Source organism: Mustelus asterias, chromosome 6, assembly GCF_964213995.1.
Source record: "Mustelus asterias chromosome 6, sMusAst1.hap1.1, whole genome shotgun sequence".
Classification (NCBI taxonomy): Eukaryota; Metazoa; Chordata; class Chondrichthyes; order Carcharhiniformes; family Triakidae; genus Mustelus; species Mustelus asterias.
The window spans coordinates 38,882,605-38,901,949 of NC_135806.1; the positions used below are offsets into that span (position 1 = coordinate 38,882,605).

Consider the following 19,345-nt stretch of genomic DNA (forward strand, 5'->3'; position numbering starts at 1 on the left):
AAAGGATTTTAGCTGTTACCTCTGTACACTGAACCTGTTGATCAGCATTTTAATCTACCTTGTTTTGATAAACCTAGATTTATTGGATCATATTCATTTGGAGAAGGACATATTTGATCTTAAACAACGGTTGGAAAAAACAGAAAAAGAAAAGACTAGCCTGCAGGAAGAAGCATCCCTTCTGTCTCAATATAAATCATTGCCTGAAAAAGTCGACGAATTAGCAAAACAGGTAATGAAGGTACAATGAGTACTTTAGAGAATGCTTGATTATGTACTATTAGAGCTTTTGCTGTATACCATCGACCACTGAAGTGCAATTGTTATGAAGGCAAATTTGTGTCCCACTCATGGTAGGGAATTGGGGTAAAAGGGTGGGAGGAACTAAACGGTCACAATAGTGAGAAATAGGCATACCTATGCAACTGAGCTGTTTGTCCCTGAAACTGGCCTGTATCCTAGGGTATTAAAAGAAGTAGCTGCAGAGTGCTGTAATCTGGAATTCCCTAGATTCTGGAAAGCTCCCAATAGAATGGAAACAAGTGTATTGCCTATATTCCAGAGTGGGAGAAAGAAAGCTACAGGCCAGTTAACACAATCGCTGTGGAGAGAGAAAGCGTTAACTTGAGTTGCATGGACTTGAAACTCTTTCCCTGTCCATAGTGGCCTCCAAACCTGCTGAGTTTTTCCTGCGTTTTAGCATTGGGGAAATGCTGGAATCCTTTAAGGAATTAACAGCACGACATTTAGAAAATCATAATACAATTAAACAAAACATGGTTTTATGTAAAGGACAAATTTGATCTTGCCAATATTTAGTTGGAAGAAAGTGTACTGTAGCCAAGTTTGCTGTTGATAAAGATAGCTGGGAAAGCAAGTTGTGAGGAGAACATAAAACATCTACAAAGGAATATGAAGTGTGGAGGGAAAAAAAAAGGCAAATGGGAATATTGGGCCCGATTCTCCCATCGCGAACCGCAACTTTTCTGGCGGGCTGGGAGATGCACGTATCGGCCATTTTGCAGGTTCCCCGCGAGCTTTTACAATCCACGCACATCTCCCAACTGGAGAAAAATGGCACCACTGGGAACGTGCAGAAAACCGGCGGGCTGCTGATTTGCATGACTTTACATACCTTAGCATGCTATTATCAAGATTGACACGGCTATCTCTACCCATGTTTGCATGGGGGCGGCACGGTAGCACAGTGGTTAGCACTGCTGCTTCACAGCTCCAGGGACCTGGGTTCGATTCCCGGCTCGGGTCACTGTCTGTGTGGAGTTTGCACGTTCTCCTCGTGTCTGCGTGGGTTTCCTCCGGGTGCTCCGGTTTCCTCCCACAGTCCAAAGATGTGCGGGTTAGGTTGATTGGCCATACTAAAATTGCCCCTTAGTGTCCTGGGGTGTGTAGATTAGAGGGATTAGCGGGTAAAATATGTAGGGATATGGGGGTAGGGCCTGGGTGGGATTGTGGTCGGTGCAGACTCGATGGGCCGAATGGCCTCTTTCTGTACTGTAGGGTTTCTATGATTTCTTCTATGATTTCTATGATCTCCCAGCTTGGCATGATGTCACTGGCGTGAATCAGGTATATAAAAGTCTCAGCCTGGCGTGGCAGCTTTGAACTGGCAGGAGGTAAGTGGAGCGAGGGGGATGTTGCAGGCAGGCCCTAGAGATGCCTTGTGGCCTTCCTCCTACTGTCTTCAGGTGTTGGCCCATGGACCAGTGATATCTGGGGTAGGGGGGCTTCTATTTTCTCTCAGCTCTCTGGGTGAGGTTCCATGAAGGAGTCCTGCTCATCCTTCCCCTCCAGGGCAGCACTGTAGCTTAGTAGGGGAGGCCCAATCAAGGAGTCCTGCTTACCTTTCCCCTCTAGGGCACTTTGCAGTGGCATTGTCTTGCTGTGGGGTGTGGTCAGGGACTTGACTGAGTGCTGGTGTTCTCGGGTGGGGGAGGAGTGCACCATGTGCTGACTGAGGCCTAACCAGATGAAGCAGCTGCTGCTCCAGGCTGGGGTGCAGAGGTTCAGACATGGACTGAAAGGAATCTGCTGTCACTGGGCGCACATCTGGTGCTGATTTGCAGTCTGTCCCTGCCCTGTGACACAGACCAGCAACACATGCCTGTAACAGATGCTGCAGTCGCGCACATGGCAATGGCTCAAGGGTGCACATTGCCCACGGCTGCACACCGACCTGCATAATCTGTGCCAGCATTTGTCATGATGGGAATCTCCCACAACCCTAATTGGGCCACACATGGCACCATGGGTTGTGTGGTGTTGCCAGCATCCACAAGTGGGGGTACTGGCCCAAGTGAGGGATTGGGGTAGTGATGGGCCTATGCAGCCAATGATCTGTCATTGTGCTCTTTACAAACCCCTCTGTGCAGATGGATCTTGGTTTACTTGATCTGGAGCTGGCCATGATGGTGGCATCAGGGATGAAGGAGGAGGCGGCAACTCGGGTGGCGGCGGGCGTGGAGAGACCACCAAAGAGCAGCCACTACCAATCCCTCGAGGGAGGGCAGGGGGCTGCCGCTGAGGGTCAGGAGGTGGGTGAACAGGCTCCCTAGAGGATGCACAGAAGGCAGAGGGTGTCGAGGCCAAGGAGGTACAGGCCCCACAATTCCTTTGAGGCGCTCCTGAAATGTGCCGTTGCCAGCTACGCCTCCAAGACCACAGTGCGTCACATTTGAGGTGCTCGCATACCTGGCACCTTGGGAGCGGCGGCCACCTGCTCCCTGTGGATGTGAAAGTGACGGCTGCCCTCAATTTCTATGCCTCCGGGGTCATTCCAGGCACCCAGTGGCGATCTAGCAGGGATCTCCCAGGCCTTCGTGCACACATGTGTGGCAGGTCACCAATGCCCTGTCTGCCCAGGCAGTTTATTAATTTTGATGTGGGCCATGCATAGCAAAAGGCCTGGGCTCTCAACTTCACATCCATTGCTGGGATTCCCAATGTCCAGGGAGCAGTAGTTGGGACACACATCGCCTTGCAGGCCCCACATGCAGGGCCGCAGCAATTTGTGAACAGGAAGGGGTTCCACTCCCTGAACGTCCAAATTGTCTGACCATCAAATGACGATCATGCAGGTCGATGCACGCCATCCAGGGAGTGTCCATGACAGCTTTGTGATCCAGCAGTCGGACATCCCGGGGATCTTTGAAGACCAGCCCAGGCTCCTGATATGGCTACTAGGCGACGAGGGTTACCCGCTCAGGTCATGGCTGACAATTGTGCGGAGGCCTAAGACTGAGGCAGAGACCCACTACAACAAGGCACATGCAGCCACCCAGTCCGTCATTGAGTGGTGCATCGGCCTGCTGAAGATGTGGTTCCGTTGCTTGGACTGTTCTGGGGGCCCTACATTATGACCCCGTGCGTGCTTCATGCATCATCACTGTTTGCTGCGCTCTTCACAACATTGCCCAGCAGCGGGGAGACCAGCTGGAGCAGGAGAAGGAACAGTGAGGGGGTGAGGTGGACATCACACCATATGAAGAACCGGGGGAAAGAGGGCAGGCGACGATGGCAGGTATCTGGCAGGGAAGGACAGTGAAGGATGCCTTGATTGCAGTCTGCTTCACCCAGCTGGTGCTGTGCAGTGAGGGGCTGCAACCACCACACCCCAGGAGCAAGTGAAGATGCTATTCCCCCTCCAAACCGACCTGGGCCCTCAAACCACCACATCACCCTTGCCCTGCTCCTGTCATCCCACCACCCTATCCCCCAGAAACATCTGAACCTGTTAGTGTCCTGGACTGGCAATGGTTGCGAGCCTTGATTGAAGGCTGGAGGATGATGACTTGCTGTTGTGCACACTGGGATCCTGCCCCTGGTGCCACTCAAATCTGACTCCTACCTGTTCTCCGAATGCACACTGCCATCCTGGCCTGAATCACAGTCACAGCTGTGAGGAACAGTTTGTGTTCTTAACATTATTGATAAACCCTGATTAATGCTGACCTTCACCCGTGCCCTCTTGGTGAACTACAACTTTTTGTGGTCTACTGCTTCTAGGTGTTACCCCAAGATGCACATCGAGGTGGTGTCCAGCTGTGATGCACGCTCCGTTGCCTGTGATGCCCTTGGCAGATGTCCCCTGGGTGGCCAGGACCTGGAGGTCCCCAGCTGACTTGCAGATGGTGCTGTTTCAGTGCCACCCTGTTCATCTCGCTGGCCCTGAAATGCCTTGGTGTGAGGAAGGGGGGAATCGGAAGGTCTCGGGACGTCCAGGATCTTCTGGTGGAAGGCACCAGCATAGACTTGAGCCCTTCCTCCTCCCTGGGATGCCGAGCAGCGCTGGGGGCACTACATGGGACACTAGGGTAGTTGGACTGAGCTCCAGAAGCTCCGGTGTCACCTGACTCTCAGTCCTGGAGGCCTAGATGCATAGGCCCCTTGATCTGTGATCTCTCAGCCCTGGCCCTCTGAGACTGGGCCAAGCTCTGGAGCCCCTTCGCTACAGCATTCTGTGAGCAAGCCAGACTCTAGAGCCCCTCAACTGTAGCCCTCTGAGCCTGGGCTAAGTTGTCAAGGTGCTCAGCCACGGCCTGCTGTGTCTCCAGAACAGTAAGAAGTCCCACAACACCAGGTTAAAGTCCAGCAGGTTTATTTGGCAGCACAAGTTTTCGGAGTGTCACTCCATCAGGTGAGTGGGAGTTGTGTTCACAAACGGGGCATATAAAGACACAAACTCAATTTACAAAATAATGGTTGGAATGCGAATCTTTACAGGTAATACAAGTCTTAAAGGTACAGACAATGTGAGTGGAGAGAGGGTTAAGCACAGGTTAAAGAGATGTGTATTGTCTCCAGCCGGGACAGTTAGAGATTTTGCAAGCCCAGGCAAGTCGTGGGGGTTACAGATACTGTGACATGAACCCAAGATCCTGGTTGAGGCCGTCCTTGTGTGGAACTTGGCTATCAGTCTCTGCTCAGCAATTCTGCGGTGTTGTGAAGGCCACCTTGGAGAACGCTTACCCAAAGATCAGAGGCGAATGCCCGTGACTGCTGAAGTGTTCCCCGACAGGAAGAGAACACTCCTGCCTGGTGATTGTCGAGCGGTGTTCATTCATCCGTTGTCGTAGCGTCTGCATGGTCTCCCCAATGTACCATGCCTTGGGCCATCCTTTCCTGCAGCGTATCAGGTAGACAACATTGGCCGAGTCACAAGAGTGTGTACCGTGTACCTGGTGGATGGTGTTCTCATGAGATGATGGCATTCATGTCTGATCCGGCACATCTTGCAGAGGTTGCTATGGCAGGGTTGTGTGGCGTCGTGGTCACTGTTCTGAAAGCCATGGCCAGCAGTGTCTCCCACATGCCCCCACCCATGGCCATCGAACAATGTGCCACCCATGGCCTGTAGTTTCTCCAGGATGGCCTGGACCCTGTCACCTATGAGGACAGACCCTTGGGCCAAACTTTCCACTGCAGTCGCCACCCTTGCAGTGTTGGCCTGGTTCACATGCTGTGTCGGCACCACCTCCTGCAACGGCACTGTTGGACTCCCCTAAACAGCCTTGTAGTCACAGCATGGTTGCTGACAGCCCTTCCACAACTCCCCAGGTTTGCTGATGCACCGCCACCAGCCTTGGGAGGAACAAACTCAGAGGCCCAGCAGCTGGCTTGGGGACAGCTGAATCCTCACCTCTGGCAGACCTCTATGTGCCCGCCTCCACCCGATGTGCATCAGTGTCTCGGTGCTCGAGTTCGTGACCCAGAAGCCTCAACACTAAAGGTACCCACCATGGTGATAGTCTGTGTTGGTGGGTTGTGTGGTACATGCCGCTGCTGCTTCAGTGGTGCTGCCCTCGGAGGATTCCTCAGTGCCTCCCTCCGAGGTGTCATCTAGGGAGTTGTAGGCAGTTTGCCCCAGAGCAATAGGGGCGGTGGCAACGCCCGAAGGGCCGGGTTCCTCTGGGTCCAGAGCTGCAATAAAGAACACTAAGGGAAGGGAGGTGAAACATTCTATGTAGCATCGCACTTCGAGGAGGTCCTAGGTTGAGGGTGCGCTTCTGCTCACTTGCATGCTGGACGCTGACCTGGCTGTCGGTGACCAATCAGGAAGGCCCATCACCCCCGTCAGCTTCACGGCACGCACCTCAATGCTGGACAGCTGTCACAGGTCAGGCACACTAGCGGTCTGTCATCTCGTAAATCGTGAATGTTCTTTTCCTGTGGGAACATAAGGTGGATAGCAAGCATTAATATAAAGCAGTGTGTGCATGGTGCGCAATGCGTGCCTGTGTCTTGGGTGTTGTGATGGTAGTTTCAGGGAACGTGGTCACCACTGAAGGGTGCTCATTGTGGGGTGAGAAGTGGTCAGATTCTGTTCCTGGGGAAGGATAACTTGTGCATGCCCTTCAGGTGTCTAAGCAGAGTTTGAGATCCGTGCCAAGCATGTGCAGGGCTCCAAGTGGGATGCTCACTCTCCCTTGCTGCTCAAAGAAGGTCATACGTTTTTTCCGACACTGCTGGCCAAAGCATGGTGTCAGGCTCCTGGCATTCACCACTTCTGCCACCTCCCACAATGCCATGGCAGATGCACCCTTTGAGTGAGGGCCCTGGCTGGGGAAGATCCGCTCACGCCTCTCCTCCACAGCATCTAGCAGGTGCTCCTGGTCGGCCTCTGAATCTGGGCACAGGTTTGTGCGCAGACATCTTTGTGGCGTGAATGGCTGTGTCCATTCCTGCAGCTTATAAACAGCTCTGGCTCATTAGGGGAGGGGTAAAATTCATCTGGCTCATTAGGGGAGTACAGGTGCAATGAGTGTGGCCAGTCAAGGGCCCACTGGCAACAAATACTTGAGATTTTGAAGGCTGCATTCTGTTGAATGTCATGCATCCCTTGGGGTGCTGATTGGCTGCCATTCAATAGGCTGCTGTCCCGGGGGGAGGGGGAAATGCTCGCAAGCTGGGGTTGTGCATGTCAGCAATACGCAAGTTCTCTGCAGGGCAGCAGTGAGGACAGTATGTTCAAGGGATGGAGAGATTGGGTACCTGCATTATCCGGATCCAAGGGGGCATGGGGTGAGGGGGGGAGGGATGTCTGTGGGGGTTGGATGGCAGTGATCTGGATGCTGGGAGGTCTTTTCTGAAATCTCCCAGTGATGTGCACGTGTGTGGGTTCCCGGTCATCCCGCCGATTTCGGGCTCTTTGGTGCGAATCCCCTGGTGTTTTAATATTCAGGATTGTGACCTCTGCATTGCAGAGACGGGGGAGATTCAGGTCTGAAGTTGCACTGAAAAAAAGCAGTGGTGATCTAGAACAGGTTTCCCACCAATTCAACATTTTTGGGAGAATCGCGCCCATAATGTAAGAACATGGGCGGTTATCTACTGAGGAAGAATAAGAAAGCAAAATATTATTTAAATTGAGCCTACATAATGCTGTGGTACAGAGGAACCTCAGTACCTTCATAAATGAAACAATTAGGAATGTACAGTAAGTTATTGGGAAGGAAAATTGAATCTTGGCTTTTTGCAAAGGGGATTGAGTATAAAAGTAACAAGTCTTATTGCAGTTGTGGTAGGCATTGGCAAGGCCACAGCTGAAGTACCATATAAAATTTTGGTCTCCTTATTTAAGGAGGGATATACTTGCACTGGAGGCAGTTCACAAGACTGATTCCTGGGATCAAGGAGTGGTCCTATGAAGAAAGATTGAGCATGTTGGATCTGTACTTATTGGAATTCAGATTATTTGGATAGTTGCTGGGAGGATGTTTCCTCCTGGGGGAAGTCTAGAGCAAAGAAGCATTGCTTCAGAACAACAGCCCTCATTTAAGACAGTAGAGGAGGACTTTCATGGAGGGTCATGAACCTTTGGTGTTCTCTACTACATAGCAGTGGAGGCCGAGTCATTGAATATGTTAAAGGCTGAGATGGATAGATATTTGGGAGTTGGGTTGTGAGGAACAGGCGGGAAAGGAGTTGAAGCCTTGTGGCCCACTCCTGCTCCTATTTATTACGTTCTTACCTTTATTGCCAATTCACCATGTAATAGATAGAAGGTCTTAATGTTGTTACTATTCCCTTGTTGTTTTTCTAGAACCTCCAAGCAATGTAGTTTTCTGTCATGTGTAACTTTGATTTTTGCCCTTTACATTCTGGTGCAGTTAGCCTTTTGCCCACCAAATAAAGGGTTCTTGCAATCATTGTGCAGTTTATTTTTTGCAAATTTATTTCACATTTTGTTTTTATGCTATGTGGATTTTTTCTTTTTCATTGCCTATGTTGGTTATAATTGACTATTTTATGCGTTGATGATTTTCAAATTTCACAGCCTGTTCATTGGTATGCATCAGTTAGTAAAGCTCATTTGAAAATATTTTCTTCGAATAATTGAACCTGATATCAATGGATTAGTTCTCTTAAGCCCTTCCCTCTCCAGTCAGATTTTGAAATTAGAATTGGAGTGCAAAACAGGAAAACACACACTCCAAATTTGGGTGAAATTTGGCTTGCACTCATCTACAAAGTCAGTTTACAAACCTTTTTAACCTTGTCAGGCAGAAGTGGACAAGTGTTCTGTGACTTCCATTATAAATTGAGCATCATAAAATAAATTATACCTAAAATTAGGGTTTAGGTTATCATAACTTTGGCACGTTTATTGTGCAACAGCTACTTGCATTTAAATAATGCTTCTTAGAATAGTTGTATTATTGAAGGTCAACTAAGCAGGTAATAAAAGAAAATTTAGAGTAGATGACCAAATCTACAAAAACTAAATTTTGAGTCTCTCAAACATTTGTAGCTTCAAGAGAAGAATCTCAAAGCATTGGTGTGACTAAAATTGGGGAAGGGCACAGCATAGTTGACAAGTTTGAGATAATTACAGGTGAAATTGGACAGCTTTGAAGATGATTTTTGTGGAAGTAGAGCATCAAACTGTTGTATTTTTGTTCAGTGAAATTTAATGGTCATTGCCTTGAATATGGACTAGGTTCTAAAGCTGACAGAAGAACTAAATAGTGTCATCTCCGAACGTAATGATTTGTTGGCATGCAGAGAAGAGAACGTTGAACATCTTGAGAACTTGCGTGGAGAAATGTTGGCGATTGCCCAGGATAGGAACAAACTCCAGGAAATGCTTGCCACTCTCCAAACTGAGAGGGAACATCTGGAAAAGTTGACAACTGAACAACAGGTAGAAAAAGTTCGTTCTAGTTGTTGGTTGGAACATTAACTTATAAAGATTAATCCTGTGGTGTTCTAAAACTAAGTGATATTTTCTCATCAGCAGGAAGTCTCTTGCATTCTTTCCAGAATTTCTAACAATTGTTTCAACAAACCTATTTGGATATAGAGGAAATGGCCACAAACAATAAAGGTTTATCACTTTAGTTGAGACAAAATTAAAGTGCAAAAAACATTCCCATTATTGGCCTGCTTTCTTCCATCCTCTCTTTTGAGAACTCATTTTTGTCAGATCGCAATCCTTCTGAATACCTCGATTGAACCTGCCTCCAGGGTCCTCCTTGAAGCTCATTCCACACTCCAAACACCCTTTGAAACATTTTTTCCTCACATCACTTTGACTCATTTTACCAATTATTTTGAATCTGTGCCTGCTAGTCCTTGATGATCTCGTGTGAACAGTTTCTCACGATTTGCCCTGTCCCTACCACGCAGAATCTTGAATGCTTCCATCAAGTCTCCTCTTGACGTCTTTTCTCCAAGGACCAAAGCAAACAGTCCCAGCCACTTCAATCTAACCTCACAACTGCTTTTCTTTATCCCTGGAATCATCTTGAGAATTTTCTGTGCCTTCACATCCTTAAGTATGGCATGCTGACCTAGAGAGAGTAATCCAGATGAGGCCCAAATAGTAGCTTGTACAAGTTCAACATGACCTCCTTACCCTTGTACTCAAGTTCCCTATTAAGGCCGAAGATGCTATATGCTTGGTTAACTAAGATGTATGCTCTCCCAACATGCCCTGCCATATTGAATGATACCAAGGTCCCTCTGTTCCTGCACCACCTTAAGAGTTTATCCCTTTTTATTTTATACTGCTTCTCCATATTCTTCCTGTCAAAATGAATCAACTCTCACTTCTCCTCTTTGAACTTCATCTGCCATTTGTCTCCCCAACCCACCAACCTGTTTATTTCCTTTGAATTTCAAGACTATCCTCATCACGGTTGACAACATTTCCAATCTCAAGCCCTGCAAACCAGTCTAGGTCAATAATATATATCAGAAAAAACAAGAGTCCCAACACTGACCCTGGGGGATTCCACTATAAATCTTCCTCCAATCTGAAAAACAACTATTTATCACTACTCTTGCTGCCACTTCGCTAATTTCTTACCCAAGTGTCTACTTTCCCTTTATTCTGAGCTAGAATTTTGATCAAGTCTTATGTGGTACTCTATCAAAAGCCTTTTGAAAATCCATATATGCTGCATCAACAGCATTGCTCTTATCAGCCTTCTGTTACCACCTCAAACCTCAGCAAGTTCGTTGAACATGATTTTCCCTTGATTGATCTATGCTGGCTTTCCTTAATTATCATGCACTTGTCTAAGTGACTATTGATTTTTGTCCCAAACTATAGTTTCCAGAAGTTTCTCTACCACTGAGGTCAAACTGGTCTGTGCATGCTAGCTTTGTCCTTCCACTCCTTTTTGAACAAGAGTGCAACATTCTCAATTCCCCAGTCCTCTGGCACCACCCCTGTGTCTAAGGAAGACTGGAAGATTATTCAGTATCCTTGGATGCTTTTCATCTTATCAATTCTTAATAAAAATAGCCATTATAACACTGCCTCCTCCTCGATCGTAAATTCTTCTAATGCACTCTTTTCTTCTCTCCTCTCCCACCCCCCCCACCTTGGCCTGGGTTGCATCTTCTTCCTTTGTAAAGACAGCTGCAAAGTACTTTATTAATACCTCTGCTATTTCTCCTATCTCCACGTGCAATCAATCCCCTTTATTTCTCTAATTGACTCTACTCTTTTACCACCTTTTTTATTTATATGCTTTTGAAGAGCTTGTGTTGGCTGCTCCTTGCTCTCTCCTTGCTTTTAGTTTTTTCACTTCCCCTCTGATCTTTTGATATTCAGCCTGATTCTCACTGTTTTGTATCTGACATCTGTCTTATGCGCACCAATTTCATTTTATCTCCAATTCTATCTGTCTCATTACCCAGGGTTCTCTGTATTTATTCATTGAAGTCAGTTTTACAGCACAGAGACCCTCTGGCCATTGTGTCTATGATGTGGAGATGCTAGCGTTGGACTGGGTAAGCACAGGTAAGAAGTTTCCCAACACCAGGTTAAAGTCCAACAGGTTTATTTGGTAGGAGGTTTATTTGAAGAAGGAACAAGACTCCAAAAGCTTGTGCTACCAAATAAACTGTTGGACTTTAACCTGGTGTTGAGAGACTTCTTACTGTACATCGTGTCTATGCTAGCCAACAAACGCCCATCTATTCTAATCACATTTTCCAGCACTTGGTCTGTTATGGTGTTTTCTAGCCTTGTTTATTTTGTTTCAAGTATCCATCTAAATGTTGTGAAGGTTCCTGCCTCTTCCAGCCTTTCAGGCAGACTTTCCTCACTGATCTTGCCCACCCTCCCAGAACCAGGGTGGGGGGGGGGGGGGGCTTTTTCCTCTCTTTTTTCACCCCACCACACTCCACATTCAAAGGATCATCCTCTGCCATTTCCGTCAACTCCAGTATGATGCCACTCTCAACACATCTTCCCGTCACCCCCAATCTCATTTCTCCATTTTATCAATCATCTTTCTCACTTCATTTTTTTCACTTTCTTGCTCTCCTTCTTTGTGCCCCACCCACCCCTCCTCCAGGACAACTGGCAGGTCCTCAACCATCTGTACCTCTGTTCTGCCATTCACACCTTCCAGTCACTTAAAGGACACTTGTAGCACCTTCTCAGCCTCTGTATCCTCATTTACATTGTCTTTGTCCCATTCTAGCACCCCCACCCCTGTATAAATCTCTGCTGATTCTCTTTGCTCTTAACTCTGATACAGGATCATGTAGGCTTGAAACATTGGCTCTATTCTCTCCCCACAATGCTGTCAGATCTGCTGAGATTTTCCAGCGTTTTCTGTTTTTGTCCCAGTCTAGCCAGCCTCTCTCCATAGCTGAAATGCTCCATTCCAGGCAACTTCCTGGTGAATCTCCTCTGAACCTTTTCGTTCAATCACATCCTTCCTATAGTGTGGCGACTCAGTATTCCAGCTGTGGCCTAACATGTGTTTTATACAGCTTCATCTCTATAGCTCCAACTTCCCTGCTCTTAAATTATCCCATGTTCCGTAACCACCTTGTCTGTCTGTCCTGCCTTCAGGGATCTTTGGACATGCACCCCAATGTCCCTCTTGTCTTCTGACCGGTAGGACACGAAGTACATTGTGAATTCCCATGCCCTAGAAGTCCACCCAAAGTGCATCACATTTTTCGGGGTTAAATTCCATTTGCCACGGCTCTGACCAGCCCGCCTTTGTCACTCTAATTAAGACTTCCTCACTCTTTACCACACTACCAATTATCGTGTCATCTGCAAACTTGCTCATCAGACCCCCCCCACATTCATGTCTAGATCATTAATGTACACTCTAATCAGCGAAGGACCTAGCACTGATCCTTGCCATCTAACAGAGGGCACCTGCTCCAGTCATAAACAACCTTCAACCATCACCTCTGCCTCCTCACACTAAAGCCAATTTTGGATCCAATTTGCCAAATTTCCCTGGATCCTATGGGCTCTTTTTGACATCCTGCATGGAAGACTGATCAAAAGCCTTAATGAAGTAAGACTACATCAACTGCATTGCCCTCATCTACATACCTAGTCACCCACCTTTTTTTTAAAAAAAGTCATTTGTTAGACATGATCTCCTGACAAAGCCATGCTGACTATCCAGTTAGACTTCAATGAATATCTGTCTGCATCCATTTACCTTCTGCAGAATGAAATGCAATGTAAGGTGGCAAATCTCGAAAAGGAATTAGATCTGTACTCCACAAAGCTTGAAGAAAAGACTAAATGTGCGCAATTTCAGCATAATTTTGAAGATGAGGAAAGACAAGTTAAAGAGCAAGAACAGCAACTGAAGCAGGAGCTTCAGAAGCAGAAGGAAGTTGGTGAGATTGAGATATTTGTCATCTGAGCTCTAGGCTAAGTTATGGATGCCACTCTTTAAATTGCATCTTTTAAGTCCTTTCGATATGTTAAAGCTAACAGTTTGAAATTCTTTTAACAAATCAGAAACTTTTTGCCACTAGACCACTAAGTAGAGAGTTAGCTAAAGCCAGGAAGTTTGCCAGCTTGAGTGCCAATGGAAGCATTGTGGTAGTTGCTTAGTCATTGGCTATTGCACAGCAAACTGCCATTGGCTTGATGATCAACAGTGTTAATTGATATGACAGCTAATAGTAAGCAAGACTTTTCTTCACCTTCCATTTGTTCCAAGATGCAAGGAACAAATTTAGCTATTGCCCCTAGATGTGTTACTCTGGTTATGAGACCTGAAATCAGTATAATACTGTAATAGACTTTGTGCATTTAAAAAAAAAAACTGAAGTTCATAAAATTTATGGCTATGAATTTTTGAACTGAAGAGTAGCAAGCTGCCCAATTCTTTCACCACCTGACATCATCAAAAATGTACTCGGCTCATTGAGATTTTGCTGTGTGCTTAATGACTGCCACCCACCTGCACTGTAGAATAATTCATTGTACATGAGCAGATTTGACCTATTTTTAAGATGCAATGCCCTATAAATGCACACCATTTTATTTTTTGGATGTTCTTTAATCAAACTTGAAATGAAAATAGCCTTCCTGCAGATGGAATGAAACTCATAAATGCAGTAATGTTGATAGGTTTGTGAATTGCCATAGCTTCATTTCCAAACACCAACTTAATTAATTTTGTTTTATTCCGATTAATATTGGTGCCTGGATATATTTTTGTAACATGATTTCTTCCCTTATCCAAAACCAAATTGACTGCCATTTGTTAATCATTATAATCATAACAAGAATTGCAGACGTTAACAATGTGTATAGAGGGATACATCTTTGAATTCTGTTTTGATTTCTTGCAACTTTTCTCCTGTTAGAAGATAAATATTCTAAAGCTTCAGAAAATCTTAAACTACTTAATGAAGAGAAAGAAGAGTTAGTGATTAAATTGCAAGAAGAAACAAAAGCCAAAGCAGAGCTGACAACATCACAATCCATGCCGTTTCATCAGGTTAGTTTAATTGAGCAACTTTAATTTGTTATAAGTTTCTTCATTAAATTTCACAATATAAATATCCTAAAATTGTGTTCTAGTTAGTGATCAGGTTGGCCTTGGCTGTCAGATTTCTGGTGGACTGTATTTTACACACTATTTGGATAGTGTTGATCTCTCCTGGGTAATGGCTGAAGTTTTGCATCAGTGAATGATACTTTAGTGTCACTTTTAACAGAAGCAAGAATGCAGAGACTAATTTTGTCTTGAGCAAAAAAGATAGGATTTCCAAGGTTTTCATATTCTCAAATCTGTGGTACTGCTACAATAACTGCATTTTTTTCTTAATCATATGATGTGGGTGTTGCTGGTTAGGCCAGCAACTCCATCCCCCATTGCCCTTGAAGTTGGTGGTGAGCTGCTGCCTTGAACCACTGCAGTCCATGTTTTTATTTGCTCAGGGAATGTGGGTGTTGCTGGCTGAGTCCGTATTTATTACTCGTCTCTAATTGCCCTTGAACTGAGTTATTCATTCCAGAGGGCGTTAAGAGTCAACCACATTGTTTGGGTCTGGTGTTACATGTAGGCATATTTCCTTCCGCAAAGGATATTAGTCAACCAGATTTGTTTTTAATGACAATTGACAATGGTTTCACAATCATCAATAGACTTTTTAATTCCAGATATTTATTGAATTCAAATTTCACCATCAACCATTGTGGGTTTCAAACCCAGGTCTTTCTTTAGGGCTCTGGATTACTAGTCCAGTGACAATAGCACTATGTCACTGCCTCCATGTTCTGTTGATACACCCATAGTGCTGCTAGCGAGTGTTCCAGGATTTTGGCCCAGTGACGGTGAAGGAACAGCAATGTAATTCCAAGTCAGGATGGTGAATGACTAGAAGTGGAATTTCCAAGTGATGGTGTTCCCATAAGTCTGCTCCTCTTGCCTTCCTGGATGGTAGCAGTGGTGGGGGCCAAAGGAACCTTAGTTCCTGCAGTGCATCTTGTAGATAGCATCTGCTGCTGTCATTTGTGCCTTAATGGTGGAGGGAGTAAATGTTTGTGGATGGGGTGCCAATCAAGTGGACTGCCTTATTCTGGATGGTGTCGAGTTGCTTTGTTGTCGGAGCTACAAGCCTCCTGTCCTGTGCCTTGTAGATGCTTTGCAGAATCAGATAGTGAATTAATTGCTATGATGGTTGGGGCCGAGGTATATGGCTGGAAGTTCATCTTGGGGTCAAATACACAAGTTGCAATCTGGTTTTGTACTGGTCTGCTGCCAGGAAGGAGTTTGTAGTTGAAAGCTAGGGAATCGAGTTTGGAGTGGGCACAGGAAACAATGATTTCGGCTTTTGCACTATTTAATTGGAGGAACTTTCAACTCATCCCTAACTGGATGTTGGATTAACAGTGGAAGAATTGAGATTTGGTAGTAGTGAAGCAAAAATGTTGTGGAGCAGTAGAATTACCTGTTTCCGATCCTGTGCAAAACATCAAAGATTTGTGGGTCCTTTAGCTTTGAGCAAAGGGGAGCTCCAGGGGGAAAAAAAATAAAAGCTTGTACCCATTTCCAAAATAGACAGTAGGAAGTGAAAGATAAAAGAACAAAGAACATAAGAAATAAGAAATAGGAGCAGGAGTAGGCCATCTAGCCCCTCGAGCCTGCCCCGCCATTCAATAAGATCATGGCTGATCTGACGTGGATCAGTACCACTTACCCGCCTGATCCCATAACCCTTAATTCCCTTACCGATCAGGAATCCATCCATCCGCGCTTTAAACATATTCAGCGAGGTAGCCTCCACCACCTCAGTGGGCAGAGAATTCCAGAGATTCACCACCCTCTGGGAGAAGAAGTTCCTCCTCAACTCTGTCTTAAACCGACCCCCCTTTATGAATGAAGTGAGCTAATGTGATTCATTGAATTCTTAAATCTGGCACTTTGGCCACTTTGATTTTAAATAGCTGAAATAGGAAAAAATTAATAGTATTAGTTGTTGCAAATTAGTCCCTGCAGTTGAAACTATGCAGTTAGTAGTTGCAGAACTGATAATACAGTACCACCATTGGGTGTTCGGGGATAAAAATAACCCAAGCTATTTAGTGTTGAGACATATGGTAGTTTTTTTGATTGCAAATGCCAAAGGATTTCCACGTGGCCATATCAACACTAATGTTCAAATGCTCAACTGCAATAATAAACTATATCCATTGCCAAATGTTCTGGAAGTGGAGTGTAAATTTGGATATGTATTTTGTGCCTAGGGCAAAGACACTTTGAATGTGAGCATTAAGGCTGAAGCAACCAACCAAGATATGGAGAGAGAGGATTTAACGGAACAGAAAAACCAGGACTCTCTCAACAGTGAGAAGGAGGCACTGCATCAAGAATTGATGAACCTTAGAACTGAGAATGAGCAGTTGAAGAGTGACCTTCAAGAAAATATTGAAATGGTAATTCAAGTGTCAATGTTTTTACCATTAAGTTAATGGTCATGTACTTTTTGTTAGGTGGAAAGACGTAATTTAATGTTGACATATTTGCTGCTCGACTCTTGGATATTACATTTTTTTTTCTATCATGTATTAAAAGTAAGCCCAATGATCCATCTAGAGCAATTGATAAAAAGTGCTTTCAAGCAATTTATAGTTTACAAATTGTTTTACTCCAATTCTGGATTTTAGAATACCAGTCAGCTAACAGTTCTCCCTTTTTGACAGAACCATATGATATTACTGGTTTTCTAAAGTGTACCGAGCAGCTTTCTGAATTAGCTGATTTGTTTTGTTGCATATGTTTTTGCAATTGATGTGAACACTGTTCATATTTGGGCTATGCTGCAATCTCTTCCTGACCATTGTCTTTTAATTGGACATGTGTGAATGATTTTAGTCTAAACTTCACACCAGAGTTGATGCTGGTAAGTGTTTTAAAAATTGCTGCTTAGCAAAATGAAAGGCAGTGTGCGAGGGATAAGCTGATTTGAGAATTGCATGATATTCAAACGACAGTGTTTAGCTTTCAGAAAAGAACTCTAGGTTTTGTCCATCTTTTACTGCTTTGGCTTTTCTTACAAAGGAAATTGATTTATTCAACTTGCCTTGTATGTGTTCTTTGAAGCAATTCCTTAGTCGTGGTATTGATTGCAATTTCAACAGTCCCACCAGTATTTCAAACGCACTTTCGGTCTGATTTTTGTCCAGCAGATCCGTATTTAGTACTTGTCTCTCATTTGGTTTTGGCTGTGTATCAACAGGCACTCAAACCACTTAAATTTTACAAATGACTTCTATTTGCAGTCTTCCAGTGTGGCTTGTATTTGGCATGTCAGCTACGACTCTCTCCAACTTTTACCGATGCACCGTAGAAAGCATTCTTTCTGGTTGTATCATAGCTTGGTATAGCTCCTGCTCTGCCAAGACCGCAAGGAACTAGAAAAGGTCATGAATGTAGCCCAATCCATCACGCAAACCAGCCTCCCATTCATTGACTCTGTCTACACTTCCACTGCCTCGGCAAAGCAGCCAGCATAATTAAGGACCCCACACCCCCCGGACATTCTCTCTTCCACCTTCCGTCAGGAAAAAGATACAAAAATCTGAGGTCCTGTACCAACCGACTCAAGAACAGCTTCTTCCCTGCTGCCGTCAGACTTTTGAATGGACCTACCTTGCATTAAGTTGATCTTCCTCTATACCCTAGCTATGACTGTAACACTACATTCTGCACTCTCTCTCTTATTTCCTTCTCTATGAACAGTATGTTTTGTCTGTATAGCGCACAAGAAACAATACTTTTCACTGTTAACACGTGACAATAAATCGAATCAAAATTTGAGACTGCTATTCTAGTTAACCAGATTGAACTGTCTCATGAACTCCTGTCAGGTCACATGGTATCACTGTGGGTAATGTTTGGTTAAGTTTATCTCCCTCAATTTATTTTAACTCCATGCCCACAGCAAAAGTTCAATTTCCATGAGCATTTCTTGGTCTCTTATGGAGCTTTATTAAATGCTTTTCAGGCCAAGCTGGAGTAGTGTGTGCAGTTCTGGTCATCACACTATATAATAAGCATATGATTTCACTTGAGAGGGTGTAGGAGCGATTCACCAGAATGTTGCCTGGGCTGGACCATTTCAACTAGAATGGGGTTGGTTAGGCTGAGGTTTTCCTTAGAGCAGAGGTGGTTGAGGGGGTGCCTGAATGAGGTGTACAAAATTGAGGGACATAAACAGGGTGGATGGGAAGACCTCTTTTCCCCTATAACCAGGGGGTATACATTTAAAATAAGGGGATTTGAGAAAGCTTTCACCTAGAGTGTGGTGGGAATCTGCAATTTGCTGGCGGAAAGGGTGGGAGAGACAGGATCCCTCAACGTTTTAGAAACATTTAAATGTGCATTTAAAACACCATAGTGTACAAGGCTACAGATCAAATGCTGGAAAATTGGATTAGAATAGATGGTGCTTTGTGTCTGCACCAGCCACCATGGGCTGAAGGGTCTCTTTCTATGCTATAAAACTCTGATTCCATGAAAATTGAAATGTTAAGTTTATTGTGAATCAGTTGATGATCCATGATTCCACACCAGAAGCTAGTTAGTGCTGTGGTTTATCCATTTGAAAAAGATATTAACTGTCACATTGTCTTCAATGTATTTGGGCACAAATTAAGAATCCGAATGAGAATTTTAGATTTGGATCTTATTGTCATATGTATTGAGATACAGTGAAAGGAATTGTTTTGTGTGCTATCCATACAAATCATACCATAAGTATGTCAGGGTAATAGAACAGAGTGCAGAATGTAGTGTTATAATTACTGAAGGTCAGCTCAGTATTTGAGATCTGTTCAAAACAGCGGGTAAGAAGCTGTTCTTGGGTCTGTTGGGATACGTTTTCAAACTTCTGCCCAACGGAAGAGGATGGAAGAGAAGAGTGAAAGTTATGAAGATTTAGAATTTGCAGCAATACATAATGTATAAATGGTGTCAGAAAAAATGCTGAAAGGTTCCTGAGCGATTCCTATTTACTTTTGAATCAAGTGCATGAGATATTCTCCTGAAATTAAGCCAATGCAATAAGTTAAAGCAAAATACTCCAAGAACCA

General features: G+C 44.8%; 1 protein-coding gene across 1 annotated transcript in view; it reads left to right on the plus strand.

Moving 5' to 3' along the window:
* cenpe (centromere protein E) overlaps positions 1-19,345 on the plus strand; it is a 122,317-nt gene that overhangs the window by 72,544 nt on the left and 30,428 nt on the right. Inside the window, exons 23-27 of the mRNA XM_078215352.1 lie at positions 78-232; positions 8,957-9,160; positions 12,957-13,131; positions 14,113-14,246; positions 16,499-16,687. Coding sequence (XP_078071478.1) covers positions 78-232; positions 8,957-9,160; positions 12,957-13,131; positions 14,113-14,246; positions 16,499-16,687 — 857 coding nt within the window. The remainder of the gene's footprint in view (positions 1-77; positions 233-8,956; positions 9,161-12,956; positions 13,132-14,112; positions 14,247-16,498; positions 16,688-19,345) is intronic.